This window comes from Propithecus coquereli, unplaced genomic scaffold (assembly GCF_000956105.1).
Source record: "Propithecus coquereli isolate 6110/MARCELLA unplaced genomic scaffold, Pcoq_1.0 Scaffold946, whole genome shotgun sequence".
Lineage (NCBI taxonomy): Eukaryota > Metazoa > Chordata > Mammalia > Primates > Indriidae > Propithecus > Propithecus coquereli.
Window position 1 is genome coordinate 710,539 of NW_012155796.1, and position 15,044 is coordinate 725,582.

Below are 15,044 nucleotides of genomic sequence, written 5' to 3' on the forward strand. Positions count from 1 at the left end.
GAGAGCCTGAGCCCCCAAACCCATGATTGTGCTATCAGAGTGGCCCCACTTTTGGTCAATGGCTTGGCCCCAAGGGAGCCTAATGGGATGTGGAGGAGGACACAAAGAGACCTCTGAAGTGCCTTAAAACTCACGTCAGTGCTCAGGATATGGCCAGGCCTGCAGCGGCCGTGGAAGCTGAGGTGCAGCACAGAGCACGCCCAGGCCTGGGCATGCAAGTCAGGACGTCTGGCTTCTCTTGAAATATTAAAAAATCTGGCAGATCTGGGCCCCTCCCTATTCCTGTCACCTCCCTGGTGGCAACAAGGGCAGGACAGTGCTGCCCAGGTGGCAGCACCTGGGCCCCACCTGCAGCTGCTTCACTCACTCCCGTCCCTGCCTGTCCCCGTGGCACTGAGCTGCAGCCCAGAGCCACTGTCTGGTGCCCTGGGTGGCCTCCCGCGCAGTGACGGTCTGTCTCTCCCTTCTCTGCCCACAGCTTCATGCAGGCCATGCTGCGCCAGCCCAGAGCAGAGGGCCTGGATCATCCCACGGCCTACGGCCTGGGCCTCGCACTCCTGGGAGTGGGCATCGTGTTTGCGCTGTCCAGCTGCTTCGCTCTGGGGTTCACTGGAACCTTCCTAGGTAAGACACCAAGGGCTGGGGTGACTTGAGCAGGAGCTTGGGGTCCACGGGAGGAGCAGGGCCCGGGGCTGCTGCCCTGACATCCGAGTCACCCAGTGGGGAGCGCTGGGGGCTGTCTCCTGGCTCCACCCCCGACCCTGGGCTCGGTTGGGGCATCTTCCCTTCTCCAGGCCTCGTTTGTCCATGGTTAGAAAAGGAGGCTGGGCCCTGACAGCTCCTCTAACTCCAGGGCACTGAGCTTCTGCCTCCTGGCCCTGGCCCTGAGGGGCTCAAGGCAGTCACAGGGCCTCCTGTGCCCAGCTCCCCCTTGCAGAAGGCCCTTGGGCCCTGTTTGCATGGACAGGCGAGGTGGTGAGCAGTGGTCCCCTGAGGGAGAAAGGGGCACTTAAGGGTTCAGCATTCTGGACCACCCTGTGGCCAGGCCTTGCTGGGGCCGTGCTGTGCCCACAGCCACAGGGCACCCGCAGGTGGTTCAATGCTTTGTGCCTGGGCAGGAGCTGGTCTGGGAAGGGGCCATCAGGAGCTCCTAGATCTGCCAGTCAGGACGGGTGGGGGGGGCGGCGGGTGGGAAGGAGGCAAAGGCCTGGAGCACAGGAGCCATGAGGCCGAGGCTGGACAGAGGCTGTAGCACGGCTGGAGGCCAGGCATGGGCCTGAGGCTTCGTTCCTGGGGAGGTGGGAGCCATGGAGCGTCCCAGCCGTGACGAGGCTGGACTGATGGGGCCAGGACCAGAGGTGTGGCTCAGGGAGCTGCACCTGAGTGGTGAAGCGGCAGGGAGGGACGCCGTGGGGAGGAGGCCCCCAGCGGGCAGGGTTCGGTGGGGCTGACTCAGGGCTGTAGGCAGAGTGGGGAGAGCCCACCAGTGCCAGGGACTGTAGCCTCAGGGCCCCCTGCAGACCCCGCCTGGAAGCATGTTAGATGTAGGGCAATGGGGCCACATCATGCTGTGAGTCAGCCCAAATCAGGTTTCTGTGCCACCCGCCCCCAAGCCCTGCGCCCCATTTCCTGCTTCTGGGGAAGAAAGAGTCTCCTGGGGCCCTGGGTGGCCTGTAGGCCCCTGCCCCTTTTGTCCCAGACAGTGATGCAGCCCCCCTGCATGTTCTTCCTGTTGTTGGGTGGCTGCCCTACTTTCCACCTCTGATGAAGCTCCATTATTCTCCCAGAGGAGGGACAGATGAGGGGTTTCTGGGGAGAGGACGCCTGGGAAGGGTGCGGTAGCATCCTTTGTTGAACAGTTACACCATGCCCATGGTGACAGTCTCCGAGTGTGGGCCTGTGCCAGACACTGTGTATCCGTGACCCCTTGGCTATTCAGAGCAACCCTTCAGGGGGGCTTGTGACCGTGGGGCAGCTGGACGGACAGCTGGCCTGTCTGGAATCAGCTGTCTGATGGCCACACTCTCTCCACCGTGTCCAGCTCCTCCGGGCTGCCAGGTGGGAAATCAGTGATACCAGGACTGACCTCCCAGAGTGACGGGAGGCATGTGGCAGGCAGGCCTTGGAGCCAGGGCCACACAGCCTGAGGTGCGGAGCAGCCCCAAGCCACCAGGGAGCAGCCCCAAGCCACCAGCTATCCCAAGGGGGAGGCCTAGGTCCCCAGAGGGAGAGGAACTCACTGGGGCAAGGAGCAGGGGCACGGGGAAGGGAGAGTGACAGGCAGGCAGGCTGCATTTGCTGAGGGTTGGAAGGGTCTCCTAAGGACACAGCATGAGCAGAGGGAGAGATGCCCAAGGAGGAGAGGAGCTCTCTGTACGGAGGGCAGGGAAAGGCACTGCAAGTGAGGGAACAGCGTGTGCAAAGGTGCAGAGGCAGGAAGCGGAGGAAGGCCAGTGTGGCTGGAGCCCAGAGAGCAAGAGGACAGGAGCAGGTGGTAGCAGGGGGTGGGACCCACGCCCCCCTCAAGGCATCTGCGTGCCTACTGGGTGCCCTCTGACTATATGCTGGTGATCCTGCCCCACTGTCCTGGAGCTCAGGGAGGGCCGGGCCCATGCTGGGGCCCTCCCTCAGCAATCGTGTGGCCATGGAGGACGAGTGGCTGAGTGACTCTCCTGTCCTGCCCTGCCTTGTCCACAGGTGATTACTTCGGGATCCTCAAGGAGGCAAGAGTGACCACGTTCCCCTTCAACATCCTGGACAACCCCATGTACTGGGGAAGCACAGCCAACTACCTGGGCTGTGCCATCGTGTGAGCACAGGCCGCACACTGCCCTGCTGGCTGCCACCCGGGGGACTAGGGCTGGGCCCGGGAGAGGGGAAAGGAAGAACATGGCGTTCATGGAGGCCAAGGGCATCGGGCTTCCACTGCTCAGGGGTTTATCTGTGTTGACAGAAACGGCATCTCAGGACGGGGGCTGGCAGGCGCGCTCTTAAAGGGCCAGGGAGTTCAGGCCCAAGGCCCGTAGGCAGGTCACAGCCGCGCTAGCTCTGCTCCCGTAGTGCGAAAGCAGCCACAGACGCAGGACGGCAGAGGCCCCTGCCCGTGCGCCAGGGCAACTCCATTTATGAGCACTGAAATTTGAAGTTCAGATCATTTCCACGTGTGGAGTAATATTCTTTTGAATTTTTTTCTTTTAACCATTTAAAAATGTAAAAAGCACTCTCGGCCGACCCCTGTGCGGGGAACATCAGGGCTGGGAGAGCCCCGAGCGTCTGCTGGGAGCGTCTGCTGCCCCGGGGCCTGGAGCGAGTCCCAGACGAGCGAACCGCCCCCCCACTCTGGCCCTGGTGGCCTCCAACCTATTGGGGAGCTGGTCTGAGCAGCATGGCGGTGTTGCAGATGCTGCACCCCGCCAGGGGCCCCCAGTGCTGTGAGGGAGTGGGCTCGGGACTGCTGTCGGCCTCGGCTGGGTGTCGGGGATGTGCCCCCAGGGCCAGAGACCCTGCGGTGAAGGAGAACAGCACAAGGGAGCTGCCCTGGGCATCACACCATGTCCCCTACCGTGTCCCCCACTGTGACAGTTCTAGTTTAGCCACTTTCTTCCATAGGTTTTTTGGTAGAAAGTGTTCTGCCACTTTTACGTAACACTTGGAAACCACTCGCCTAGAACGTTACAGGTGCTCCCACAGACCAGAAGGGTCGCAGGACCCCAGAGAGGAGTGACGCTGAGATGGTGGAATGTTGGGAGCAAGATACACGCCCTCCCCGCCCCCCGCCCCCCCTGCTGGGACACTCATGGCTGCCCTAGGACCAGAGCAGCTGGGTTTGAGGGACTTAGGGGTCTGGTTGGGACCCTCCCTGCCCCACCCCACATCTAGGCCAGGAGTCCCCAACCCTGGGAGCTCAGCCTGTGAACTGTCCCTTCTGCTGCCTTCCAGCCTGGCCCCTCCAGCCTGGATGTGGGGGGGCGCAGACCATGTGTCCCAGACTCACCTGCTCCACGGAGCAGCCCCACCCAGGACCAAACCAAACTGAAATCCCTCCAGCCAGGTCCTCCTGTGGCCAGCACATGGGGCCTCTCCCTCTGCCTGGAACCCTCCCACATCCACCCCTTGTCTTTGTAAACCCAACTTGAGATGTCTCTTCCTCCAGGAAGCCCCCCTGGTCTCCCATCCTCAGTGGTTCTCATCTCTTCGAGGGCAGACCCCACAAATGGGTCCCCTCTGTGTCCCCAGCAGTGCCTGGCGCCCAAGAGTGACAGTCGCCCTGGGCTCAGGGCTGCCAGGTCACAGCTGCTGGGAACATGTGACACCATCAAGCCCCCTCTGGAGGGCGTCGGCCATGTGGTGTGCGGCGGATGGCACCCTGGTCTGAGCGCTCATTAGAGACGGCCATTACCTGGCTAGACGCTGACCCAGCAGGGCCCCTCCCGGGCGTCCCACAGCCCATCTGGCTCCCACCTGCCAGAGCCCCAGGGATGGGCCTTCCTGGAGCCCGAGCACCCAGGCAGGCCTCCGCGGCAGTGAGCCTGGTGCTCGGGGGCCAACGGCAGAGGTCACGGCCAGGCTGTGAGAGGCAGGGGGGCCTCCTGCTTTGCGTTGTGGGGGGGTCCTGCCCCCCTTGGCACCCACAGCAAAGTCGCTGCTGGACAGCAGGTCTGGGGCTGGAGCTTGGGCCTTTGCTGTCCCCACGTCTGTCCTGCCTCCTCCTGGAGCTCCCAGACCGGCCAATGTGAGGTCCTGGGGATGGAAGGGAGTAGGCAGGGCCAAGGGGCCCTGCAGAGTTCCCAGGTGTCCTTGAGACTCCCTCCCTTGGTCCCCCCCCACCGCCTGGGGCTCCTGCATGGGTCTGGCTGGGGAAGGGGCAGCGTGGTGCAGAGGCAGGGCCGGGGGCAGCTGAGGGGGCCCACACGCCCCAGGCCTGCCCGTGCACCCTCTGTGTCCGCTCGCCGGCTCCCTCCCTCCCTCCTCCCAGCTGATGTAGACTGTAGACGTAGCAATCCAGCCCCTGTGGGAGCCAGTGGGATCAGAGGTAACTATAGAAATGGATCGGGGGACAGCTGGACAGCAGCTATTTCTGGAAACCTGGGGCAGATACACTCGGACTCCTCAGTGCCGTCACTAACGAGCTGCTGGTGCTCGCTGGCACAGCGGGGTCAGAAGCTGGTCACCGGCAGATAGCCCACGGCGGATGCTCTGTCCAGCCTCAGGCCTGCCCCACACTGCCAGGGCTGCCAGGGGCTCCAGGAGGCCTTGCGCCCTGTACCCTACGCCCTGTGCCCAGGCTTCGCGAGCCAGGAACGCAGGTGTGGAAACAGTCTTCTCTCCTAGGAACATCGTCCCTGGGGGCCAGGGAGAAGAATTTCTGCCCCCGAACATCCTGTGTAGAAAAGAACAGGCTCAGCCACTGGGCCTATTCCAAGAGGCCAATCATTCCTTCCTTCCCTCTTTCACTCCTCCTGTGTCCTGAGCTCTGGGCTGGGGCTGGAGACCGGGACAAAGTGAGCAGGCCCCACCCTGGGTGACCCAGCCAGGCAGGACAGGCAGAAGATGAGATGGTAAATGGATCAGGACCTGGACATGGGGACCCTGGTTCTTGCTAAGACGCCGGGATCAGGAAGGAGCACTGCCCAGCTTGGCTCCACTGGCCCAAGTGGCCCCTACGTTGGCTGGAGGGGGCCGGGCGGGTGGGCAGTGGCCCCGAGAGGCCCCTGGCTCCATGCAGGCCCCTGACCTGCACCTGTCTCCCCAGGCACGCCAGCCCCACGGGCCTGCTGCTGACTGTGGTAGTGGCCCTCACCTATGTGGTTGCAGTCCTGTACGAGGAGTAAGTAGGGGCTGTCATGGGGTGGGGGTGTGGCTGCCTCTCCCTTTAGAACCTCTCCCTGTGGCCAGGGTGGCCTCAGCTGGGCTGCTGTCAGCCAGGCCATGCCAGGGTCACAGGTCAGAGGCGGCAGAAGCTTGGAGTGGACACACGTGGGGCCTGTGAGACCCAGCCCTGGCCAGGCCCCTCCCCACTCCCCTCCTGCTGTCTGAATGCTCCAAGTCCCTCCCGCTCCAGCAGCTCTGCTCTGCGGATGAAGGATCTGCCTCAACCAGATACCCTCGCCCTGGTTGGGGGGGGGGGGCGGTCTGTGCTCTGGCAGGGGCGGGGCCTGGGACAGGGCTCTGGTGCTGGGAGGGGCCCGCACCAGGACCTGCTGACCCCAGGACCTGCTGACCGAAGCCTCTGCCCTGCCCTGCAGGCCCTTCACCACCGAGATCTACCGGCAGAAAGCCTGCAGGCAGCGCAGGAGAAGCTGACCAGGGGCCAGGCCCTGCCTGGGGGAGAACAACATCCGGCTGCTGCTCGGGGTTCACGCCCGGCACGGGCTGCTCCAGTGCCTTGAAATCTGCCTTGGGGGCCCTGGACATGCCGCCCTGTGGCCACCGAGCCCCACCCCTGCCCTGCTGCCCCACTATGTCCCCATTCCCCAATAAAGGCACCCTGACCCCAGCATCCCCTCCAGGCATCTTTCTGTCCCTGGGGAAGAGCGGGGTAGGGGAGGGGCTGTCCCCAAGGGCTATGCGAGGCAGGCCCGGCCCTGACTCACGCTGAAACCTCACAGTGCTGAGGGGTGGGCTCCACCGTCCACAAGGGACTTACCCAGAAGGCACCAGTGACTCGCCTGGCTGTGGCCACCGCTTCCCTCTCAGGAGGCTTGGTGTCCTATGTCATCTGCCCTTACCCTCTGCTCTAGCACTCCCAGGACACCCCTCTGCTGCCTCTTCCCCTGGGGGATCCAGCCCAGTGTTGGCCAACATGAGGGTGGAGATGTGTTGTCATGTTGTCCTTGGCCACCCAGGCTATGTTGGGCAGTGACACTGTCGTTCCCTAAGAGCTGCTGGACGAACGGCCTCATGCCACCCGGTGGCTGGACATGCAGTGGGCACCCTATGTGTCCCCAGGAGCTGCTGTCGGAGGGGGTGACAGGTGGGCCATGAGAGAGTGGGGTCCATCTGGAGGAGGTGGAGCACGTGCCAGGCGGCGACCAGGAGTGTGGGGTCAGGGGCTGCCGCTGGGGCTCCAGAGGTGGGCAGAGGAGAGCCCCTCTGCTCCTGGCAGCACCCATGCTGACCCCGGCTCTGCTGCTGGCGGCTGGGCCACACCTCGCCCCCAGGATCCTGGACCCTGACTGGGGCAGGTCAGGGACTCCTAAGCTTGTGTTCTTCGGGGTCACCGTCCCGGTGGTACTAGAGGTCCTCAGCCCTTCAGTCTTGGCCAGCACCCCCCTCAAGGTCTCTCTGTTGGCCCTGAAGGCCAGCGAGGGACCCCCCCAAAGGCCCTGTGGGGTTTGGGGTTCCATAGGGAGGGGCCTGTGCCTGTTCCAGCCCCCCCCCATCCATCTGTGACCTCAGGCGAGTCACTGCCCTCGTCTGGCTCCTGGGCTCCTCAGTCGAGCTCAGGGGCTGCACAGGACAGTGTCCGAGGCCGGCCCTCCCCTGACGCCCAGTGCTCCAAGGCCATGGGCCTGACGGGACATTTACGAAGATCCTGGGCCCAGGATCTCATTTCACTGGGGCTAAATGGTGCATTTCCACCCTGGGTCTCCCCAGCCACGAGTGCTCAGGAGCACAGGGCACGCAGCGTCCATCCACGGGACAGTGGACACGCAAACCATGGCTTGTTCGCGCCGTGTGCTGTCTGCAGCAAGGAGGCGTGTGGACGGATTTCACGGACCCGACGCAAAGGCAGCGCCCCCCTGTGCTGATGGAGGCAGCCTAGTTGCGGGGAGGGGCATTGGCTGGGGGGGCCCAAGGGAGCCCTGGGAGCCGGAAATGCCCCGCGCTTTGCTGTGGTGCTGCCCAACAGGTGTGCACATGTGAACTTTCCTGGAGCTGTAAACTTGCCATTTTGCACTGTACTGTTGATCGCTAAGTTCTATCAGCTTGAACCATATAGAACTGCCAATACTGTATTTGACCATTGCTAACTTATAAAAACAGTATTATTGTATGATTCAAACTAATATTCCCCCAATATTAAGAAAAAACTCAGCAGTTTGAATAGTATTAACCAGAAAATGATCAGTGAAAAACATCACACCAAAAGTTTTGAAAGAGACATGGTAGTGGAAACGCCATCTGTTTTAGCCACTGTGGTCAGGTGGGGACTCTGAGGAGGTGATGTTTGAGCCAAGACCCAAATGCAGGCATGGGGGATGGCGCGTGCAAAGGTCCTGGGGTGAGAACAAGCTCAGAGTGCCCCAAAGCAGCAGCTCTGAAGGATTAAGGGGTGTCAGCCACGGGCGCCCTTAGGGGGCAGGTCAAGGGGTTGGGCCCCCGGGCACTAATGCATTTGCAGGATGCTGGGCCACGACACTCGTGTTGCTCTGAACTACTCGCCACCAGGTCCAGCCCAGATGAGCTGGCTTTGGAGACGGAATCACTGCCTCCCTGCTGCCTGGCCTATCCCTGATGTTCCACCTCTTTCCAGCCTCTGAGGGACCCCTGAAAGCTGACATGTGCCCAGCTGTGGGAAAGTGCTGTGGCTGGGGGTAGGCGGAGGGTCAGTGAGGGGCTCACTTGCCTCCCCAGATTTGACTAGCAATACTTGAGAGGAAGGGGACAGGTGGGGCTGGGCCAGATGGACTGCTGTCTCGTGACTACCATGTAGGTTGATGTCATCTCTTGTTTGGTAGCAGGGAGGCCGGGTGACCCACCCAGGAGGGCTTCCTAGACAGGGTGAGAGGACCCAGGCCCAGGACCCAACTCCTCCTCCCCCTGGCTTGCTGGCCAAACTGAGCACAGAGCCCTGCAGACAGGGCCAGCCTCCCCCTCCTGGTGCCAGCCTTCCCCTGCAGGGCCAAGCCGTCCAAGGACATGGGGCAACCTTTCCCTGGGTTCCAGTCAGTAGACGGGTGCACATAGCCCTTGAAGCCTCAGCCCCTCGTCAGTAAAACAGCCATCATAGTCACGTCTGCCTTGTGCGTGCAGCAAGAGCGCCTCCCTCGTTGCCCATGGAGCTCCTGAAGGCTTTCTCTTTGGTTTCTAGGATCAGAATCTGTCTCAGGCCTTGAAGGGCCATGAGAGGCATCTAATCTGATCTTATCCAGTGCTTCAATCCCTCCTCTCTGCTTGCATACCCCTAGGGATGGGGAGCTCACTTCCTTCACCAGCACCTCTGCACACACAGCCTTTCAGGACATGCTACTGGCTCAGCCTGACCATGCATCCTGACCCACGCATGGGAGCTTTGGGCTGAGCAGGCTTCTGGAAGGGTCTGCTGTGACCGAGACAGAGTTCATCACTGATGAGGAACCTACCGGACAGTTAGGATCTCAGCGTGACACAGGGAGCTGTCAGGGGGAAGGAAAAGCCAGCTCTAGCCCCTTTCCCCTTCAGGAGGAGACCATGGACCAAGGTCACACAGGACAGAAATGAGCCTCAGGGTCCTCTTCTGTGCAAGGAGCTGGTAGGGATGGGCTCAGGTTGGCACAGTGGCACCTGGGCCCGTGGGCACTCTGAGCACCTGTCCCAGGAAGTGTCTGCTTCCGGCCCCCGTGTGGGCTCCAATCAGGACTCCACGAGGCAGAGCCCCAGGGGCTGCCCAGCACTCTCCTCAGACCCGACTTTCAAGAGCCTTCTACATGCTCTTTGCTTCCAGACCTGCCTGTGTGGCCAACATTTCCTGCCTGGGGGGCCAGCTGTTCAGCCCCCAGGCCACCCCCAACATTTGGTCAAAAATTTTAAACATCCCATTCCATTCTGCGCAGGACAACTGCACTGCAAGTGAGTAATGTTTATAGTCAGGCTCATAGCTTCACAGACGCTGTTTGTTGCCTCAACCCGAAACACAGCAAGCACAATGACCTGTTGCACAACAGCACGTCAGCGCTATAAACCTGGACCGCACGGAAACACCGTGCTGGCTGTGGGCCTGGGCGGTGGGAGTGGCGGGAAGCAGGGCTGCACGTGGGGAGAGCTGGGCTCAGGGCCTTGACCCTGGCACCCTCTGGCCCTCTACTTGGTATCAAGCCGACACTCCTGGGACCAGAGGCCTGGAGGGAACGGCTCCGTGGGGTCCACCTTCACTCCAGCCCTGGCCATAAGTCGTCCTCAGTCAGAGCCCGGCTGCCCACACAGGGCCTTTGTGGGAGGTGGAGGAAGGCGGCACTCAGTCTGCGGGTGTTGCAGACCCCTGCCTTGATCGGCGCCCCCTTGTATCCTCCGCTGGCCCCTTTCTGCAGCCACCGCCCCGCACCACCATACACAGCAGCCCCGTGTAGGGGCAAGGGCTCAGTCCCTTCTCACAGATTGCCTCAGGTGGGGAGGGAGGGGCAGAGGGAGGGGAGGGGAGAGAGGGGAGCATCAACAGGGCAGGAACCAAGAACGGTGGGGTCCCAGCCCCAGCTGTTCTGTCAGATGGCTCCTGCATAAATTACACCAGGGATCAGAGCCAGGCCAGGGGCACTGGCGTGGCTTAGATCTGGCTAGTGAGCCCTTGGGTGTTCAGTACGCGACATGTGTGCTTGAAATATCTGACACTAAACATGAGGCCTGGGAGAGAAGCAGGGACTCTGTAGCAAGCGCCTTTGGGGGACAGGGGACCATAGGCAGAGGACGGAGGAGAGTAGGTGGTTAAGAGCCAGAGGGCTGCGGTTCAAGCCCCACCCCAGGAGTAACTAGCTCTGAGACCCCAGGCAAGTCACTTCCCTCTGCCTCAGTTTCTTCTTCTGTAAAATGGAGAGAGTAATAGTTCCCACCCCTCAGCGTTGCCTGGAGGAAGGGCAGCGTCACTTAGAACAGAATCTGGCAAGCAAGGAGCATTCTCCTGGGCTCATAGGGTCCCTGGCACTGTTCTGCAGCCTGAGATTGGGCTGGAATCCTGGGGCACCAGGGAAGGGGCGGGTGAGATGTCCTTTGAGAGCCTTTCTCAGGCGAACGAGATCCCACAAGCCCTCCGCAAACAGCTGGACAGGTGGGCACTGGCACCCACGGCACTGCCCACAGCACCTCAACCTGGGTGGTGGCGCCAGCTAATGGCTCCCTGGGTACCTTGAAAACCAGACATGCCCAAGTGAAAGCCTGAGCACAACCTCACCTGCCGCAGCCAGGAGCAACTCGGCACCCTGAGCTCCGGGCTGCGGTGAGTTGGCACCAGACAGCCCACTGCGTTGGGCAGCACCAGCCCACTCCTGGTTACTAACCTGCCTGGTCACTGCCGAGCACCCGCCAGGCCTCACGGGTCATTTGCTGTTGTTGTTGTTATTATCAGGCCCTGGGCTCCTAAAGAGTTCACACATTCTCATCCACAGTCATGAAACCAGAACCACCAGCCTCCAGAAGAGGAAACAGGCCCAGAAAGGAAGAAGCTGTCTATGCACCCAGAGCCTTCGTGGGCTCACTCTGGCTTTGAGCGCCGGTCCCTCGACTATGAAATGAGAATGCTGGTCCCCGGGCCTGTAAAGGCCCAAGATGCTGTGGGGCAGGGAGGAAGGGACCCTGACCTAGGCCTGACGGAGGAGGGCCTGTCTCTGGGCCTTTAGGGATCAGAGACAGGAAAAGGAGGGGGCGGCCCCTGACTGCAGAGTCCACCAGGTCAGAGAGAAAGGAGCTGGTTGGGAGAAAGGAGCTTCAGAGCGCGGGGGTGGGATCGCTCCTGCTGGGCGCCCCAGGCCCGTGCTCTATCCCTCCCGGACGCCACCCGACCCACCTCCAACCTCTCGACTCCATCCCAGCGCGCGGCGCCCGCGGGGCCCTCTGCTGCCCTCTGGCGGCCGGAGCGGGCGGCGCCCGCCTCCGCGCTGGGCCCCGAAACCCCGGCAGCCGGCGGCCGCCCCCCGGGAACCAGCGCCGGCCTGGGGACGTTAGCGGGTCGGGCCTGGGCCGGGGTCTGTTCTGAGGCCTGACAGAGATACGGTCCGCGCAAGCACCAGCAAACGCTGCTGCTGTTACTGGATTACCATTGTTACTCTCGGGGAAACGGCGAACCAAATAAGTGAGTGATGGGTACGTGCGCGCGTGTTGCGGGAATGGCGGGGTCCGTGCCCGAAGTCACAGAGGGTCAAACGTACAGCCCAGACTGGAACCCCAAGGCCGCTGGGCCGGGTGCAGGGAAGAGCGGAGTGGCGCGAGCCCAGTCTTCGCCTGGCCCTGGACTCAGTTTCCTCGCGGTGCGGAGGGTGAGGGCGGCCGGAGGGCGGGGAGAGGGGCGGGCGCCGCGGGGCGTGACGCGCCGGGGCAGGGAGGGCGCGGGGCGGGGCGGCCGCGCAGGCTGAATATAAGGGCGGCGGCTGGGCGGGCAGAGCCAGCTGTGCGTGGCGGAGCCAAGGCGTCCCGATCGCGATCCCCAGCGGAGCACAGCAGAGCCCGAGCTCAGCCCTCGCGCTGCTCACCCGCGCGCCGCTCCCGCGCCCCCGGCCGCCTCGCGCTTCTCTCGGTCCCGCGTCCGCCCCGCGGCCCCTCTGCCCGATGAAACTGGCTGCGATGATCAAGAAGATGTGCCCGAGCGACTCGGAGCTGAGTATCCCGGCCAAGAACTGCTACCGCATGGTCATCCTTGGCTCGTCCAAGGTGGGCAAGACGGCCATCGTGACGCGCTTCCTCACGGGCCGCTTCGAGGACGCCTACACGCCAACCATCGAGGACTTCCACCGCAAGTTCTACTCCATCCGCGGCGAGGTCTACCAGCTCGACATCCTCGACACGTCCGGCAACCACCCGTTCCCCGCCATGCGGCGCCTCTCCATCCTCACAGGTGAGGCGGGGGCCCGGCTGGGGGCCGCGGGGAGGGCGGGAGGGAAGCCCCAGCCCCGCGGGCCCGGGGAGCGCCGGTGCCGCCGCCGCGCGCTGAGGTTTGCACTTCGCGCTCGGGCGGCTGGAGCCCGGGTGCCGCGTCCCCAGTCAGGCGGCCCGACTTGTCCGCCCGGCGGCCGCCCTCACCTCCTCCCTGTGTTCACTCTGTGCCCCTGCAGGAGACGTCTTCATCCTGGTGTTCAGCCTGGACAACCGCGACTCCTTCGAGGAGGTGCAGCGGCTCAAGCAGCAGATCCTCGACACCAAGTCTTGCCTCAAGAACAAAACCAAGGAGAACGTGGACGTGCCCCTGGTCATCTGCGGCAACAAGGGTGACCGGGACTTCTACCGCGAGGTGGAGCAGCGCGAGATCGAGCAGCTGGTGGGTGACGACCCCCAGCGCTGCGCCTACTTCGAGGTCTCGGCCAAGAAGAACAGCAGCCTGGACCAGATGTTCCGCGCGCTCTTCGCCATGGCCAAGCTGCCGAGCGAGATGAGCCCGGACCTGCACCGCAAGGTCTCGGTGCAGTACTGCGACTTGCTGCACAAGAAGGCGCTGCGGAACAAGAAGCTGCTGCGGGTTGGCAGCGGCTGGAGCGGCGGCGAGCTGGGCGACGCCTTCGGCATAGTGGCGCCCTTCGCGCGCAGGCCCAGCGTGCACAGCGACCTCATGTACATCCGCGAGAAGGCCAACGGCGGCAGCCAGGCCAAGGACAAGGAGCGCTGCGTCATCAGCTAGGAGCCCCCGCCGCGCCGGCCACACAACCTAAGGAGGACCTTTTTTGTTCAAAAGTCAAATCCGACGGCCCGGGCCAGCCCCGTGCGCCCTGGGCCGTGAGCGCGCAGGGACTGGCGTCTTCCCTCCCAGCCACCCGGGGAGGCGCCGCAGAACGGAGAAGGGTCGGTCATCTGCTCTGGAAGGAAAGAGAACTGGCTAAGACTAGGACTCCTCCCCATGCTCCCGCTGGCGCCCGCCACCCCCACGCGCTGGGGAACAAGGGCCCAGCAAGGGGTGGGCTTGTTTGGCACAAAGACCTAAGGAAGGAGAGAGGGGAGGGGAGATGTGAAGTTGGTCAGCCACTGCTAGGCGTCAAGAAACCGTCCTGCCCGGCTTGAGGGTCAGGACAACCGCGGCATTATCTATCTCATCTGTGATTCCGGTTGCCATGATAGCTGGCACGACCCTTGCCCTCCGGAAACTAAGGAGGGTATGGGTCAAATCGTAGCCAAGTGACTTGTTTACATGTGTGTGAGCGAAATTGCACAAAGGGAAACAAAACATAAAACTTGCACTTTAATAGTAGTTCCGGTGTCAACACGGACATGAACAAAATCTTACCCAGGTGTTTATACTGTATGTGAGAGAGGTCTTTAAAGTTGTTATTGTTGGTTTTTTAATGTAAAATAAAATAATTTAAAATGGAAAATTGGTTTTTCTTTGCATTTAGAAATGGCTGGAGGGGGAAGGGCGGAGACAAGGGAGGAGGCTGGGTTTCTGCTTCTGGGGAATTAGACTCACCTTCCCCAGAACGGGAAAATAACCCTGGCAGTCTGAAAATAGCTTCGGCCACCGCGGGAGAAAAGGCTCCCAAGCAGCTCCAGATGCAGACCAAGCCTGTCTATTCAGGGGATGGCTCCCTGGAAAACCAGGACAAATATAAAGGATCTTGGGGTCTTCCCTAGAGCTGAGATCTTTCTAGCCATCTAACCTGCTTAGTTTTCTTTAGGCCAAGTCACAAAGGGCCTCATTTTCTGAGAGAACATTCTTACTTCCCAATCAGCATAAGGGCCACTGGAACTGTGCCTGGCCATTTTGTCACTAGACTCAGTGTGGACCCAGGGGACAGAAGGTTGTCTCTCAGGGCCTGCTTTCACAATTAAGGAAACCAAGGCTGAGAGGCCCCTATGGGAGCTGGCTGGTGCCACCCCCTGCCTCTAGGGTTGCCACATCCAGTGTCTGGGGACAGTTAAAAATCCCCACAGCCTCCCGCCCCCACTTCAGGTGGTGCTCCAAGTGGGCTCCAGCGACCCTCTCCGCCTTGCTGTCTCCCTCTCAGTGGGACCTACCTCTATCTGCCGCTAGTAACTGCAACCTTGGGCAGGTAACACCTGCCAAGGCCCAAATTCTTCATGGAGGAATACAGAGAACGCGCCCGGCATGGGGATTAAGTGTGATGTTTGAAAAGTACTTAGCACAAGCGCCTGCCACCCAGTAATCCAAATAATTGGTAGCTTCGAGAGGGTGCTCAGCCCTGTGAGGGACACTC

The 15,044-nt window shown here is 62.0% G+C and overlaps 2 protein-coding genes across 5 annotated transcripts in view; both read left to right on the top strand.

Moving 5' to 3' along the window:
* PEMT (phosphatidylethanolamine N-methyltransferase) overlaps nucleotides 1–6,486 on the top strand; it is a 77,829-nt gene extending 71,343 nt beyond the window's left edge. For all 3 annotated transcript variants that reach the window (XM_012664996.1, XM_012664997.1, XM_012664995.1), the window contains exons 4-7: nucleotides 479–624; nucleotides 2,698–2,809; nucleotides 5,753–5,827; nucleotides 6,246–6,486. In XM_012664996.1, coding sequence (XP_012520450.1) covers nucleotides 479–624; nucleotides 2,698–2,809; nucleotides 5,753–5,827; nucleotides 6,246–6,303 — 391 coding nt within the window. In that variant the 3' untranslated portion in view covers nucleotides 6,304–6,486. The remainder of the gene's footprint in view (nucleotides 1–478; nucleotides 625–2,697; nucleotides 2,810–5,752; nucleotides 5,828–6,245) is intronic.
* Nucleotides 6,487–12,308: 5,822 nt separating this feature from the next.
* RASD1 (RAS, dexamethasone-induced 1) lies at nucleotides 12,309–14,204 on the top strand. 2 transcript variants are annotated; one of them, XM_012664998.1, is made up of 2 exons: nucleotides 12,309–12,739; nucleotides 12,957–14,204. In XM_012664998.1, the coding sequence occupies exons 1-2, from the start codon at nucleotides 12,454–12,456 to the stop codon at nucleotides 13,514–13,516; spliced, it is 846 nt and encodes a 281-aa protein (XP_012520452.1). In that variant the 5' UTR covers nucleotides 12,309–12,453; the 3' UTR covers nucleotides 13,517–14,204. The 2 variants fall into 2 exon arrangements, with proteins under 2 accessions (XP_012520452.1, XP_012520453.1); XM_012664999.1 differs by having other exon boundaries at nucleotides 12,345–12,739; nucleotides 13,031–13,113.
* Nucleotides 14,205–15,044: the final 840 nt, after the last annotated feature.

Excerpts from the sequence above, each read along its gene's own strand:
- RASD1 (XM_012664998.1), top strand. The coding sequence starts at position 12,454 with ATGAAACTGGCTGCGATGATCAAGAAGATGTGCCCGAGCGACTCGGAG. Across the intron at positions 12,740-12,956 it reads GCGCCTCTCCATCCTCACAG|GAGACGTCTTCATCCTGGTG; the intron begins GTGAGGCGGGGG and ends GTGCCCCTGCAG.